At 38.3% G+C, this 16,745-nt stretch overlaps 1 protein-coding gene across 1 annotated transcript in view; it reads left to right on the top strand.

Moving 5' to 3' along the window:
• The window catches only part of MED27 (mediator complex subunit 27), a 98,322-nt gene that overhangs the window by 65,628 nt on the left and 15,949 nt on the right, over positions 1–16,745 (top strand). Inside the window, exons 4-5 of the mRNA XM_062590812.1 lie at positions 2,124–2,217; positions 13,850–13,957. Coding sequence (XP_062446796.1) covers positions 2,124–2,217; positions 13,850–13,957 — 202 coding nt within the window. The remainder of the gene's footprint in view (positions 1–2,123; positions 2,218–13,849; positions 13,958–16,745) is intronic.

Raw genomic sequence — 16,745 nt, 5'->3', positions numbered from 1 at the left:
AAAATAGCAGTTGGAGCCTAATACCTGATTTATTTATTTGTTTTAACAACTAACATCAGAACTGATTCATTTTAAGAAGCATTGAGAAATCAGAGTTGGGCAGGTTGGTTTATGAAAAATGTTATTCCCTTATTTTTAATTTCTGTCTGTCTTGACCCTCTTGTGCATTCTATAATGAAGTGGTTCCAGTCCTGTCTTCCCTTGAAAGTGTTTAGTGATTTTAATGAATTGAGTGAATTGTGTTACGTTTTGAGATGCGCGTGTGTATAAACCGTGGGTTTGGTGACTCTGGGGGCCTGCTGTGATGCTTGGGAGATTTGGCAAGTTCAGCAGCAGCAGCTGTCTTGGCATAGTCTCTGGTGTTTGGAGTATGCCCATCTGTGGAGACTTTGTAGCTGAGAACAAGGTGAGTGAGACTATGAGATTATTTTAGGGATAGGAAGGAACCTTCTTGCATTATAGACTGTAAATTGTTTAATGATTTTCTTAACTCTTAATATAAGGTGATGTGACAACACTTGCAAAGCCAAACTTTTGATCTTTAATTCATAAGCTTTAACAGTATTCATGACTAGTTCTTACTATCTTTGTTCATGTGTGCCTGTTCAGTAACATGAGAAAGATGTAGTCTGTACCTGGAACTTGGCTACTCTTTCATTATTTAGAGTTGCGTATTTAAAGCTGTTGTTAAGTGCACTAGGTATGTGTAGTCCTTTAGCAGCAAACTCAATTACAGGTTCCATCTCTGAGGAGCTAAGTTGCCAAACCCAGCGGAGTGAGTTTTGACTTCCAATCTGGATTCCAGAGAACAGAACGCCGTTACCTAGCTTTATTTCTGTTATTCTCTGTTTGCTGGCCTGCTGCATCTTCTTTCCACGCCCAGTCCTGTTTCTCCTTCTCCCATCGCTAACAAAAAGAAAGACAAGGACAGAAGACACAAATACTTTAAGGTCATGAGCAACCCTCTGTAGTGCGATACTGACAAAACACTACTGATATTGTTTTTTTTTAAAAAAAAATTTGGAATAATAGAGTTAAAACCAGGCACTTCATAGCTTTCCTTATCTGTTTGGAAATGTGAGAAAATCACTGAAGAGCACGCCACTGATGAGGGCTTGTGGAGAAGAGCACCTGCCCTTACATAATTGAGAATTAATATTTATATTAGTAGCCAAAAGAAAGCATAGGAACATCACTGATAAATTTTGTAGATGGTATAAAGGTAGGAGGAACTGAAAATGTGGAGGACAGATTAGTATACAGAATGGTACAGACTATCATCAGTACTCAGCAGTAGCAAACACTAGGCACTTTAGTACATCCAAAAGTGTGGCTGCAGAATGTGAGCAATGCTTATATGTGCGATGGACTGTGTGTCCTGGGAAACAGTGTATCTGAAAGGAAATATTCACTGCTGATGTCTGTCCGTTCTTAATGCAATACCAAGTAACCAGGACAAATGCGTGCGTGCCAGTTCTGGCTAGCATAAACAGAGGAATTATACCTAGCAGAAAGGATGTTATTTTACCTCTGCATTTGGTCACCCCAGAGAAACTCTGAGAATGGAAATTCTAACCAATTTTGGGGTCACCATGAAGTAAACTGGAAAGGATTCAGGAAAAAAAGCTTAAGAATGATCTGAAAATTAGAAAAGCAGACAAACACTTGTGTTGAGAAAACTTCAATCTGTAAATGTTATCAAAGAGAAGGTAAGGAGGTGACAGCCTATGAATTCCTATACTAGAAGAATAATTTTGATAATTGATACTTCACCCTGTTTGATCAAAGCATGAAGATACAATGGCGGGAATTTGGGGCTGAGAAATTTGAACTAAAAAGTAAGTGAAAGCATGTTTTAAGGGCAGAATAATTATCCAAATAACTTGCAAAGGAGTCTAGTAGGTTTTCTGCTATCAATAAGGGATACATTTTTGAAAAATACACATCTGTCAAAGAGAAATGAAGTCAGTGAAGTCTTGTGGACACTGTTTTAATAAAAAAAAAGGCAAGTTACGTGGTGGTAACAAACCCTTCTTGAGTACTGATCTGTGAGTCTATGACAAGGTTTGTGTGAGTGTCTGTAATTCTGGGTTTGTTTTGTTTTGTTTTGTTCTTTTTGGTAGGTATGTCGATGATGTGATCAATCGCATTGATAGGATGTTCCCTGAAATGTCTATCCAGTTGTCCAGGCCGAATGGAACCTCTGCAATGCTCCTGGTAAGTTGGATCGTTTAATCTCTTGAGAGGGATTTCTGAATGAACTGAGTTACTAGTCTTAAAACACACATTATTGAAGATACGTTTTTTCAGAAACATACAGTTCCTCATTCCTCCCAGCAAAGCAGGATCTTTCTTCCTCTTAGTAAGAAGACGGAAAAAAAATATTAGAAAGCCCTGAAATGGGCAGTGCTGGTACAATACTAGAAGGCTGCTTGGCAGAGTTGAATTTAAGGACTGTTTTAAAAATTGGACAAGTTTGTATATCTAATGACAAAATTGCAGTAGAATTTTTAATTATATCGAAGAAGATGAGCGTAAAATGACTTTTTGAGGATGTATAAATAGCTGTAATTGAGTTTTTATACTTCTGATAAGCAGCAGCCAAATGTGTCACTAAAAATTTTTGCTCAATTAAATACTTAATCCTGCAACACTGAAGTCAAAGCTGAGTTTGCTGGTTCACTTGGAATGGATTAAGGCCTGACTTCTTTTTTAAGTGGGGTTTTAGGAGTTTTGTTGTTGTAACTTTAGGGTTTTGCATTTTCAAAAGGCAAATGGAGGATAAAAGAAAATTTCACCTTTAAAGGAAAAATCTACTACTACTTATTATGTGATACTTAAATGTGATAGTAGAAATGTGAGCACACCTAAACTCAAATACTCACTGTGTTTTTAGCAATCTTGGCAGTGAGTAAGTCTTAATCATGATAATTAAAAAGAAAAAAAGTGATAGGAGGAAGAAAAGAAAAAGCAAACCAATATGATTTAAATTTGTTCAAATTGCTCTTGGGTCAGTGAACTTCTGTTTTATGGTGAAGTCAAGAATTTGCCTTTGAAGTAAATGAGCAGTAAAAATTGGATTATAGATAAACAAATCCAATACATTAGACTTATTTCTGCCTGACCAAGCAAGATTTTATTCCAGAAGAGCCTATTGTTCGTATTAATTTTCACAGACAGCTGGTGTGCTTATAGAGAAGAGTTTTAAAAGTTTTTACTCTCAAGCAGCAACTTGTTGAAGTGGAGAATCTTGAGCTGTAATAGCAGGAGACTCGGGTGTGATGTTAAGCTGATTTTGCCTGATGCGATGAAGGACAGAAGGCCCATCTTTTGACAAATTTTAAGTAAAACTACGAAATATTCTATACCCAGCAGAAGAACTGGGACTAAATAGGTCTTTTTCCACCTGAGCTATTTCATGACACTTCATTTTATTATTTTCCTTGTTCACGTAAACTGTTACAAAAGGCTTGGGTGTAACACTCATGTGAGTATATTTCTTGTTTCCAAGCAAATTGTAAAATGAAACTAAAAATTGAATGTTTCATCAAAGCAGAATTGTTGAGTCATTTTGAGTCAATATTAGGATCGCTCCTTAGATTTAACAGTATTTTTGTAGTTTGTTAACTTCAAAACCTCATTGTGGATAGATTTATCCTGTATTTTTTGATGTTTGTGTGCATTTTCCTGTAGTAAGTTGGGCCATGATTATATTTAGTTGCAATTCATTTACTGTCTAACATCCCATTATTAACTTTCTTTTGAACAGCCCCAAATTTGCAAGAGATTAACTGAGTCAGAGATTAAAATAAACAGCTGGCATTAAAACATTTAATCTGCAATTGTTGGATTCACCAAGTGGAACAATATATTCCATAAAAGAATTGAATTCATCAGTGCTGTCTTAAGAAGCTATAAGTCGTAGAGGCTTTTGTGTTTGCTCTTATGCTGTCTTTGTATTTAACTGTTTCTCTGCAGAATGAATCACGTCCGTCTTCGCTTTCATACTTTGAAACCATTTCCATTCGATTAGAGCCTCTCTTTGCACATGTTAACTACCTTTCAGTCCTGATGGCTTTTTAGGGTCTGAAAGTATTTGACACGTTTCAAAGTTCAAACACAATTAGAAGAGTCACGTAAATTATCTTGGCTATGACTAGTTAGGAACAAAGCTGGTTGAAAAGGTGGTAACGGTGGAAGAAGCCACTTTCACAGTCAGTAATAACTTACTGAATTCCATGTTACGGTTGCTCTCTAAATCAAGGACGTTATCGCTGCCACAAGACAGTAGCCTTGTACTGAACCAGTGGTATGCATGTTTTCCTTGGATCAGAGATCAGAAAGATTGTTTTTAAAGTATTTTTGTATATGATTATGTGATGGGTTTATCATTTTTTCTTTTAGGCAGGTTTTCCCTCTTCCCCATCTGTCTCAGTTGGTGTTGCCAATATGGCACTTTCCATCTGGCCCTGGCTGCTACGAAAGCTTTTGCTGTTTCAGCCACAGATCCTTCAGTGGAAGGTGCTGCAGGCTGGGCAGCCTGAAGAGCACCTCCCCGGAAGGGAGCCGCTTCGGGACTTGGGATTTCTCCTCGGAACTTATCCCAAGTTAAATTGGGAGTTGCTTCCTTGCAGCAGCAGGGTTTGCCGTAATACCAAAGGATTCAGATAATGTTTGTTATCTTTTTAAAAAATGTTTTACAGCCATACTGTTTGCCTGTTAGACTTATTTAAGTATAATCTCAGTCATTTTAGTCCTCTGACTGTCCACATACCTTTAACTTTATATCTTAGCTGCCATTGCATATGAAGACCTTCGAGGCAGAGGTCTGGTTGTTACGTTGAGACATCCAGGCGCCTTTAAACACGGTAATTCAGTGGGCCAAAAACCCCACGTGTTGATCAGCAAAGTCGCTGGTAAGCGGTGTACAGGCGTTAAGAAGGTGAAATTTGTTAGGAGGAGAAGGGGAAGGAGGAGAAAGGAGTGACTGAGATTCTCTGAAACTTCACATTAGCTGGAGAGACTTCGCCAAACAAATCGTGTTTAGGAAAAAAGACCTAATGTGGAAAACCTCAGCACTAAACTCACGTAGAACCTTATGTGCACAGAGAAATGGATTTATGTCCTTTGCTGTGGCGGTGGTACTTTCACAGTTTGCAGTTCACCCTCTGTTTCAAGTGGAATAGTTATCGTAGTATGAATCTCCTAGTCTAACTTTTCTGGCTAATAAACTTTATATTTAGCCTTGCTCTCCCTTAACAGGATGCATCTTTCACATAAGCTGAGAACTTTAAACAAACAAACAAAAAAACAAAACAAAAAAAAACAACCTTCCCTGTTCCTGAGAGCATAAATGCTGTATCTGAAAGCTTGCTATCTCTAGTCTTTTGAGGTTACCGCTTCCTCCAGACAATAAGAAGGGTTTTTTATGTTTTAGATTTATACACAGCAATTGTACCTCATTAGTCTGGATTTATGCTACACGGACCAAACACATAAATAATTGAAACCTTTCAGAGCTGTGTGAAATCCTCAACTGATTTTAAAAGCAGTTTATCATGGCATTTCAAGGTGCAGTTTAATCCCAATCTTCACTAGTGATTTTTCAATTAATCTTTTAATCGCACAATGCATGAAAAGGACTAAACATAGAATTATATCAGCTTTAATAACAATGCTATAAAAAATTAATTTCCAGCAGCAACTGAGGTAACTGAGAACTCCTTAAGGTATTTGTTAGATTTTGTTGGTCAAATGCCAGGAATTGTAAATAGATAAACCTCATCTCATATGTTAAGAAGACATGAACTGATTTTATTTAATGAAAAATACTTGGACTTTTGCTTGTTTTAATGGGTTAGTTATATTCCTAAATGCATATTATTGTTTCTAATAAAATGTCTTGTTACTGTGATTATCTTACACAGTTGTTTCATGTATCTTGTTTCCATTATCAAAATTTGGAGTGTTTTTTTCACTGTGAAACTCTAATTCTTGTATATAATTCAGTTAGGTATCAACAACATTGTACAAAACAGCCCCTGAAACATTAGCCCCATGTTTCAGTTGATGAATAAGACTTACTCGGGGTCATGTAGCTAGCCAGTCTTAGTGAGGCATAAAAACTAATTTTCTTGTCTTCATCTAGTAACTAGTTGGGCTTTGAAGATCTTTTGTCTGCCAAGTGTTTGCAAAGCTAAATAGAAGAACTACTATAGAAGTTGAGAACATTGTGTAAACATTTTTACAAGCAAGGAAATATTTTCTGTATTTTAAGCTCTTTCTGAAGCATAATGATATGTATAACTGAATTTCAATTTGAAAAATTGAATCTTCTGAGAAAACAAAGCTTACTTCAGAAATTGTGATTCCTTCTTTTCATGTTATCTTGCTTTTAGATGAATTTATTCTATACGTTTATACTGATGCCTAGATTTTTAGCAGATCTTTCATATAAAAATATGAAACATTTTTATACAACTTCTATTCATTCTCAGTAAAATCAGACATATTTGCTTTTCAACTTCTAAATCTTGTTCCAGATATTTTGAGCAGTCTGACTGTATTGAAGTGGGTTGTATTAATTGCAAATAGCCTAGACATCTGTTCAGTAAAATTGAATAATTTCTTGAGTCTAATTTTTGTTTATCTGTCAGTAGTTTACTTAAAACTCTGGATATTTTCAACTGGAAACCTGAATTCTGAAATGTATTATTTGCCTATTAAAAAAGGGCCATCAAACTGATTCTTGTTCAGGACAACCTTATTTTGGGAGCAGTTAATAACAGAATACTAGCCAAGTGATTTGAAATTAGTACATATGTCATACTTTATTGGAAACAATTTAATGCCTTTTTTTTTTTTTTTTAACAATCTCTGCTCTCCAGAATGCTAATCAGCATAAGTATAGTCCCTTACCAATGTGACAGTTGACTAGGGAGTTAGTATTTCCTCAGGCCTTGCTTGGGGTGCTCTCCATTTCCCAAAGGCAGTCAGCAGAGGCACGTACGGCACCGGGAGCAGCACACGTCTCGCCTTCACGCCCCTCTTGTGTCCATACCTGAAGGCAGGAGTTCGTTATAAGCAATTCCTGCCAGTACCTTTTTCTAATTAAGTTGACCCTTACGGCTTTTGCATGGCAGTCAACAATGACAAGAAACATACGTTACTAGCTAATTCCTTGAGGTGAGAATTAGACATTTCCACTTTAATATTACAACATCTAAAAATTAGATACCTAGTCCAGGCAAAATGAAGGTGAATCTAGTGATCACTGGGGAGCTTGGTGACTACAGAGAGTAATTTGGAGGTCCTGTTTGCCTAAGGCTAGTCAGTAGAAAATCTCTGTCCTTAGGCTGGGTTTAGCTGTGTGACCTCTCTTGAGAGCTACACTGCAGAAGTCCCTGTGCACTCGTGGTTCAAACCCTGGAGTTCTCTTCCATAATGAGGAAAGTCCTTCAACAGGACTTGTTCTCTTAAAAATTGGATGAAAATGGTGGTTGTGGTGCCTGTCTCTGCAGTGCTGAATTCTGTGCTGGTGCTGAGCTCTGAGCCTGCTGCTAAACCAAGGTGGAAGTAGATTAGAGGCATCAGTGACTTTGCAATCTGAATTGTGGAATAACTTGGGCAGAATCTAGACACCCATCAGCCTGTGACCTTAAATGGGTGTCTTGTGGGAACTGACAGTTTCCAAAGAAGGCACTGCATGGATGTAGGCAGCTTTATGGTAGGCATATAGATTTGATGATCACCTTTGGTGGTTTGGACACTTAATTTTAGGCACACATGAAGAATATTCATTTGGAGATTTACTATCTTGGAAATACTAGCCAGGATTTGATGTTTAACTGAGCTACTGGGATGTATAAGGATCTCCTGAGCAAGTCAGGGTGTGAGGAACTGCTTCTGAATTCATGTTGAGACTGTCGTGACTGCTGTGGGGACAAGGTTTGTGTCTTAAAATAGAGAACCAGCATTTAAAAAGCATTAAGCCAACACTTAAGGTCAGATATGTGGAGGCAGAGAAGAATCTCTTGAGTCAACAAAGTAAATGAGCACAGAGTGGCAAGATGTCTGCTTTCCTAATATAAGAATGAGGAAGATGAAGGAGAATCTCTTGACAGGAAAGTGAACAAGAGTAGAGAAGAGTGGAGAAGGTTCAGAGATGAATTTACTCAGCTTTGCCTCCTCCATAGAGATTAATGTCCAGGGTTGTTATCCAGTCCCTGAGGTTCACAGATCTGTCTCGATATGCCAGTAGGTTTACTTTTTGAGAAGGCAGACACTCTTTTCATCCCTGTAAAATTACTGATGTGCTCTAATTCAGAATGGAAAAAAAAGAAAATCAGCATCCATTTGGTTATTAGTAACAATGTTGGACTCAGACATGGGGTTGGACTCCCATAAATGTGACTGGCCCGCTATCTCTTAACATTTTAACAATATTGTGTGCCAGTTTGTTCACAATATTAAGAGAATATGCCATGTTACCAAGGAAGATCACCAGCTCATCCTTAATATGACATAATCATTTAAAGTCCTTAATTTATGTTGACTTTTTAACATGCACTATTGCAATTAGGTTAGATTAATGAAAGGTAAATTCCAGCTCCTACCTTTTTAAAAAACAAAACGAAACAAAAAAAAAACTTGTAAAGAACCTAATTAGTATGTTTGTTTATTTAGACTCTAATGGCTTAATTGCATCTTATCTTGCTATTTACAAATAGGCATCGTTAAAGAATAATGAGCATGTGAGGAAAAGTGCAGCGTTCATACCAGGAGCAAATGCGACAGAAGAAAAATAACTAGTTGGAAGTCAGATTTGGGTGGGGGGAGGTTGTTTGTTATTTTACAAAATTTTATTTTCAACTTTTCAGTAGTACAATTTCCAGCCGTTCTACTTATTGGTAGAATAGTGTACAAGTGGGAGGAAGTGATTAGAGCCGGCTGTATAGGAAGGAGTAGGTGCCTGGCCTATTGCTGGAAATATGCACCGCTTGCTTACGTCTCTGATTTGATGTTACCTCATTGTTTCCTAAGGTGAATAAAAAGCATGCATACAAACTTGTCCTCCTAGTGCTACTATCAGGGCGGTACCCGTGTTAACTGAAAGTAATGCTTGCTTTCTTCTAGCTCTGCATTGCAGAGCATCTGCAGTTCAAATCAGCAGCAAATTCCCTGGGATGCTCAGAGGAAGTCTGGAGGTTTGGAAATTTTTCTGTGAAGTGGTGGAGCTTGGCGCTGGCAGCACACTCCCTCCTAATACCCAACTTTAAGTAAATCTAAAGAAAGAATGTTTATTAATGCATTTTTAAATTGTCTATAAAAGGGCTTTTCATTTGGCATCAATTTTAGTGAAGAGGGAAAGTTAAAGAGGGGGTTTTCAAGCTATTTCCTCCCGGCGGAAGTCTGGCTGTGTAAATAAATGTTGATCCTTTCCATTTTGTAAATTAATTTTGACCCTGCTATTAACTTACTTAAGATGTACTTTTTTTTTTTCCTATCACTAAGTGATAACTTTTTATAGTAGTCTCATAGGAAGTTATCTGAACCATTTTCACTGGTTATTCTGAGTTTCGCCTTCCCCCATTCTTGGCATACTGTGGTTGTCATACGCTCTTTGAGAGTTATCTTGGTGATAGACAAAATATTTTTAAAACTGGGATATTTCAAGAAGATTTTCATTTTATATATTTTTGTCAGAAAAAATGCGTAATATTGCAGATTTCAATCAGCTGCCTGTCCTACGTTCTTCTGGAGCTTGCCGTTTTAGGAAGCAGGGGCATTATGAATAACTTAATTGTCTGAATTTAGTATACATGAGAAAAGCAAGTTAGAAGTGCATTGTTATTACACAGAGCAAAACAGCTGCTACATAACTATTTTACTTGCAGCTGTTCCATTTTCAGCTCACAGAACTGTGAAGCATATTTTTTCATTCATATTAATTGAATTTTAAAGTGACCTTGTACATGTATTGATTTGAATTAAAATTTTCTACATCAAGGACAAGTTGGCATATATCCTACAGGCGAAATATTAAAAAGCCAAGTGCTGTCTTAACAGGGTATCGACAGAAGGAGTTGCAATTTAATGGGAAAAGTTGGTTTTGGAGGGGAATTGTTGCCTTTTTTTAACAATTAAGAGGTACCTTTTCTGTATGATGAAAGTAGTTTCTTGCAGATGTTATCTATGGAGATCCAGGGGCATTTTATTGCCCTTTCAAAAGGGACCATCCAGATCAGCATTGACCTCCAGAAGGAAAGACCAGCAGTACTGGAGTCCAGAGGAGCTATTGAGCTACTATTTTTTTTCTTTCTCTTATTATTATTTTTTTATCAGAGCCTTTAGTATTTTATTACTTTCTTTCAGGTGATCTGTAGGGACGTATTTTTATGACTAAATGTGTAAATTATATTCCATACATAGATCTTTCCTGAACATTGACTTGTTAGCTAAGTTGAGCAAGCATTGCAAGAAAATTGTTTGCTGGAAAACAGAATGTGTAAAATACAACTGAGATGAACGCAAAACCCTTAAGTCCTGAAAAGCGTTTTGAGTCTTGATTATTAGAGGAAAAAATAAAAGGTGTCCGTATATTGTATACAATACCGAACATGCCTTACCATGAAAAGAGCTGTGGAAACACACTTCTGGCTTCCAAATCCTCCAGCCTGGCGACAGGCTGTGGTTCATTCTTTGTGCTACTAGCCTCATTCTTTCAATGCTTTTAGAATGATGAACTGTAATTTCTCTGAGTTACGCGTACTTTTACAAAATTGCTGTTTCTGTCAGACTTAATGTGTACCGTTCCTAATACGCCTTCTGATACGGTCCTAGAGCAGATCATCTGAGAGTCCTGATTTTTCTTCTAGCCACTGAAAAATCTGCAGGAATCACATGTCAGGACAATAGTGGCATGAAACTGGAAAGTTTTCTATTTCAGTACTAGACTACTGTAAATAAAGAGCTGATGCACACAACCCAGCGCGGACAGGGTCGAAGTTGTGACATGTTCAGTAGTACTATGAGCGAGGCCCCGTTGCACAAGACTTTGTGTTAGCAGAGGTTGCAATGACAGTGCCTTCCTCAGGGAGCTTAAAACCTAAGTATACATCTAAGGATGTTTTTACACAGCTTCTTCTGGCTGTTGGGGGACAGAGGGAAGGAGGCGAGCGGTGCTTGTTTTACATTCGAGCAAGTGGCTGATGGAGGCTAGCATCCTGGCTCCATCTGCAGAAGCTGCCCTTTCTGTTCTGCGTGATGGATGAGAGCTGGGATCAGGGTGGCTCTGACAGATTCGGAAAGTGAGGAGTGAATCATTGGAAGGATGTGAAAACAAATGACCTGGAAAAAGGCAATGGGCTAACACAGAAGTGGTTTGCAAGGATATGTGCAGGTAAATCTTGGGGGTTGGTGGGGGGAGATTGAGGCCAGCAGTGGGGATATGCAAATAAGCTGGAGCGCCAAACATTGGATTTTTCAGCGTGTTACATCCCACTATTCACTCTGAGCGATTTCAGGAGCATCCCACACAGCCTTCAGATCAACTTCATCCAATTTTTTTTCTGCCTGCTGACAACGTGAGATATGATGAATGCAGAACATAAGGGAATGAGGAAAGAAGTGAGCATCCACAAAAGCATGTGAAGGGAACTGAAATATTATATGTACTTTATAAAATATTATATATAATGCTGGGTCTGTGTATTTGTAGGACAGTCTTTGCACTCTTCATTAAGAAAATTATTTTTTAAAAATTTTATATTTACAATTCCCTTTTTACTTTTTAATTTTACTGTATATGGTTGATGCCCACTGTGAGATTCTAGGAGTCAGTTCTCTCAGTGGGCAATATCTTATCATACTGCCAGTTTTACTAAGGTAGAAAAATAAATACTACATAAATACTACATTAACTATTTTTTTTTTTCAAATTGGTTAGCTGATTATGCAGCCAAACACTGTCTTTCTGATTCCAGTGGATGATCAGCATCATGGATCAGATGTGTCTGGGTAATGACTTGATATCTTTAACTCGGTAAAATGGAAGGTGCTGAAACTACCCGTGTCTTTGTTCTTTGCTACAGTACATTCTGCAGGGTACTGCTACTTCACAAGTGTGTTTTCTATTACCACTTTTTCATTTGCTGTCTTTTAGTTTTGTATTGAATCTTGCTATGAGATAGAAAAACAGGATCTCTGCATTAACCGCTGCAATCTCCGCACCATTCGTTGCTTTTATTCTGATCTGATGTTTGTATTGGTACCTCAGCCTCATCTTGAATAGAAGCCTTGAAAGTCGTTGTTATATCCTGGTTTTTGCCGAGCTGTTCTTCAAGTGAAGTGGTTGAAGTGGCCCAAGAGTAATAAACCAATCATGATCAGAATGTCTGTCAGTATATAGGTAGTCATTATGCTGTACTTTCTTTATTTTTCTGCACTTAAGGTAAAAAAAAATTAGTTTTAAATTGTTATCTGTACATGGAGATGATTTCAGATATGTCTATAATTTTACTTAGATCTCCTTTTTAAAATTTGTCATTTCAAAACGTATCATCATCCTATATAAGAATTTTGTGTTAATCCTTCCAGTGTACACTGATGTATATGAAACTAATGTAGGCAAGTGTCGTAATTTTGCTCCAAAACCCCCAGCAGGCAAAACTGAGCCTTGTGACAGGGCATTTGGTCTGCAGTTTCCTGTAAGTGTCCTGGAACTAAGCATCATCTCATTGACTTAACACCGTTTCTACTGGGGGTTCAGACCTTCATGCTTTAAATCCCAACGTCCAGCATGTCTGCTGGACGCATTTAAAGCAAGGTGTTCCTCCAGCCTCTCCTAATGTGTGTGGAAATTACTAACCTCAGGACGCGTGTTGCTGGTATGGATCTCTCTGGGGTCCTTTAGCGTCCTGGGAGCGTGCAGTTCCTGAGCAGGCAGCTCATCGCTGGTGGCAGCAGTGGGTGCTGCAGGCATGCTCTGCTGAACTGTTGTCCCTGTCCTGGTGGACCTCTTTTCTCAGCTAGCCTGCTGCTCGGGAAACAGATTTAAACAAATTACTTGTTTCTTTCTGCTCTCAAATTTATGATTTTCTGTGCGAGGGAAAACTCCATAATAGTGCTTGTGTAACAAAGCACAAAGACAAAAATCCTTGTTAGACACACATCTTAACAATGTTGAAGTATGAATTCATCTTTGAAATGTAAATTGATTTTAGATTAAAATACCTTCATTATTGTATTTTGTCAATAATGTAATTTCAGCTTATTTCTGTTTTTATGCTCTGACAGACCATACATATTTTTCTGTGATACTAGTTTTATTCTTTACACTTCTCCACCTTTACAGAAGAGTATTAAACCTTTGAAAATATAATGTTTTTACTTTTGTAGCTGTAACTTTTTCCCTTCTCAGTTTCTTTGTAATTTGCTTTACATTTTTACTGGAGCTAAAATGTTTTACATTAAACTCATGGCAACCTTTTAAAGGATAGCATTAGAGGAGTCTAATTCTTTCTTCGAATGAATCGTTTTCTTATTGGAGTTACTGAGTTATGTTGTTAATAAAATTGAGACAGTTACTTGGCAGTGTCGTGTCTACACAGGGGAATTTTGTGAATTCATACATTTTTAGTTGCAAATGAATTATGCTATTTGTTTATTCTCTACTTCTGAGTTTGTCTTGTCCTCATAATGCGCATGTAACATTTTAGGTCTTTGTTTTCATTTGTTTTAAAATACTGAAAACCAAAATTCCCATCAGCTTCAGCTGTTAAGTCAATGACCTTGTGAATTCAGACATCAGCTCTCCTTCAGCTTGCTTTTGTCCTCTTTCCCTTGACAGGTTACCTTAGGAAAGGTGTTAAAAGTGATAGTGGTGATGCGGAGTCTCTTCATTGACCGGACGATAGTAAAAGGATACAATGAAAATGTCTATACTGAAGATGGCAAGGTAGGTTATCATATATCCAATAGTGTTAAACTTTATTTTTACCTGGTGTTTAAATTATAGAGAACAAGAATCCCATCACAAGTAGGCTACTAACATAAAACTGTCAAAAGAATTTTTGTGGATGCTTTGCAGAGTGCTCAGGTTTAAATTTATCATGCTTTGCTTGGAATTTTCATACCCTAATGTCTGACTTCCTTCTAAGCTCTGATGCCCTCACTTGAATTTCTAATTTATCACCTTAGACCTCAGCTACCTCGTTAATAGTGTCTACAGAGAAAACATTTTTTTTTTAGTGTATCAGCACAGCCCTAGCCCAGGGTTCAGAGTCTCTTTTCTGAGAGCCATTGGGAAATCTTGGGCTAGTTCTAGCTGATAAGCTCAGCTATGAGAATCACTGGTAGGTAGTCCTCAATAATTTGCTTGTCAGTAATAGCACATCTTGAACAGCAGCTATTAAAGCAAGTGTTACCTGTTTCCACAAGTGATATGTTTTATGAACAATTCACCCTGCTTGAACCCTCAAAATCCTTTTGACTGCACACACTCCAGATGGCTCTGTTTAGCGCATCAGAAGATGTTAATGGGACCTGACGGCCTTCAGCTCAGTTTGTTTCTCTTTTCAGGTGGAATGGTCTCTCTTACTGAGACGTCCACCAGGACTCTTCTCTGCCAATAACAGTACTAAATACCTCCATCTTTCACATTTTCTCTCTGGAGCTTTCTCCTCTGATTATGAAGCCTATTAAAATATAAAGTTCATTATATCAAGATGAGTACTTGGCACCCATAGGCCATGTTATAATGAGGTGAGACTTTCTTCCCTTTCAGAAGTGATAACTACGTTCTAGCACACAGCAGCACGTTATGTACTGACCCGGAGTTCAGCAGCTCCGAGTCTGAACCTCTCTTCCCTAGAAAAGGCCAGGAGCTGATCTACTGAAGAATACAGTACAACTGTATTTCCCAGGTGACAAATTCTCCCTTGAAGGGTGGGGGATTGACCTAGGAAGTAGTAAAATAACAGTTGCCTGATTTTTATCTGCCTTATTAGAGTATGCAGGCTTAAATACTGCATTGCAACAGAAACAGCTGCGCCATGCTACTTGTATATTAGCATGTAATTACAGACTTAGAGCAGCAGCCCCTCTTCACCCCAAGTTCTGCTTGAAACTTAACTGATACTCTGTCCAAAAAAATGTGGATGGTGCTTGATGGATTCCTGTATCGCATTTCATTTGGGTGTGCTGATTTTCTCTGATGCATCCAGTTTCCCTTGCAGCTCCCTTGGGAAGTAGTAATACTGTATTTGCTGAAAAGCTGACTAAAAGAGTTCCTCTGTGAAACTGTGCATCTGGTATTGGGCTTCTGTTTAACTCAAGGTTAACTTCCTTGAGAGCTGTCTACCCACCTCTGTCAGCTACGAGGGGGAGAGCGGTGCTCCCAAAGGCTGGCTTTGGGCACGGGGCACTAGCCTTTGCCTGCAGTCAGTGGGGAGCAGTTAGCTTCTCCCAGACATCGGTGCTAACACCTGCTTTATTTTCTTGCTCTAAACCAGTCTGCAGAGGAGTCTGTGTCTTCTACTGATCAGCTTTCTGTCCAAAGTTAGGCTGTGTGACTCCTCCCAAGAGGCTGAATGAACCAGTGTCATTTACATGGCATTTTGCTATATCGTTGGGCCAGCCCAGGGCTCTAGCAAATCTGAACATTTGCATTTTAGATATAAATAGGACTTGAGCAGAATTGGAGTTGCAGCCACTTAAATCATGAGTAAATTTGGCTTGGAAGATTGAATAAATGTGTAGCTTGCAAGTTTTGCCAACTGGAGCAGATATTGACAAACAGTGGGCTCCCTCTTTTTCACTAATTAACTACTCTGGTAATTGGAGAATAAGAATAAGACTGTGCTCTTGCAATGATTCGCTTTACTCTTTGTGCCTGCTGGGAATGAGCGATTATAGTGAATTGCAAACATAGTCCAATCCAATTCCGTCTCTGTCGCAGCAGATGCTGCTGGGAAGGTACTCCAGTGAGGTTTCACCTTGCTCTTCTAGCTCCTCAATTTCCACTCCCTGGGGAGGGGGAAGCAGTAGCATCTTTGAAGAGACACAGAGGAGCAGGGAAAAAGGAAAAGATCTTCTATATTCAATAAGAAAAAATGTGGAGAACCCTTAGGTTCACAGAAAGTGGTAATAGTTTTTCCATTGAGCAGTTTATTCAGTAATTGCTGGGTTTTGGATTTGCTAATGTATTCCTACGAACTATTTAATATTTGTAGGCAGCAGAGATGAGATTAACTAAGTGGTTTCATACAATATGGCAGTTCTGAAGCCCTTGTCTTTACTGTAAGCCGTGTTGAAGGGATACTGGAATAAGTCATAGCGTCGTCGTGCTTCTTTACACTTAAATAGCAGGATAAAGGGTGTTTGTGTAATCCTCCTCAGTCTACGGTGCAGAAGGTCCATTAAACAGTGAAAGTGAGGTTCACTGAGGAGCTTTCTCAATGTAGACCAGATTTGGACAGGTGAGGCAACATGAATAAAATCAGTTCCTTAAATATTTCACGGAAGGAGAAAGGGCTACTGGGAGACTGTATGAACACGCAGACAGTAAGTAACAAATGGACCACGAAGCAGAAGAGAGGCCAGTGATTTGCATGTGCCTCAAAAAGTGGCTGTTTGACTCTGAAAATAAATTTTTTATCAAACTTTTTAATACCAGAAAGAGGAAGGAAAGACATAGATGCGAAAAAGCAGTGTCAGTGTTGATAGTCCCCAGGTCAGTTTGTCAG

The sequence above is a fragment of the Rhea pennata genome, chromosome 18, assembly GCF_028389875.1.
Source record: "Rhea pennata isolate bPtePen1 chromosome 18, bPtePen1.pri, whole genome shotgun sequence".
NCBI classification, from domain to species: Eukaryota; Metazoa; Chordata; class Aves; order Rheiformes; family Rheidae; genus Rhea; species Rhea pennata.
This window is presented reverse-complemented; position numbering and strand designations above follow the sequence as displayed.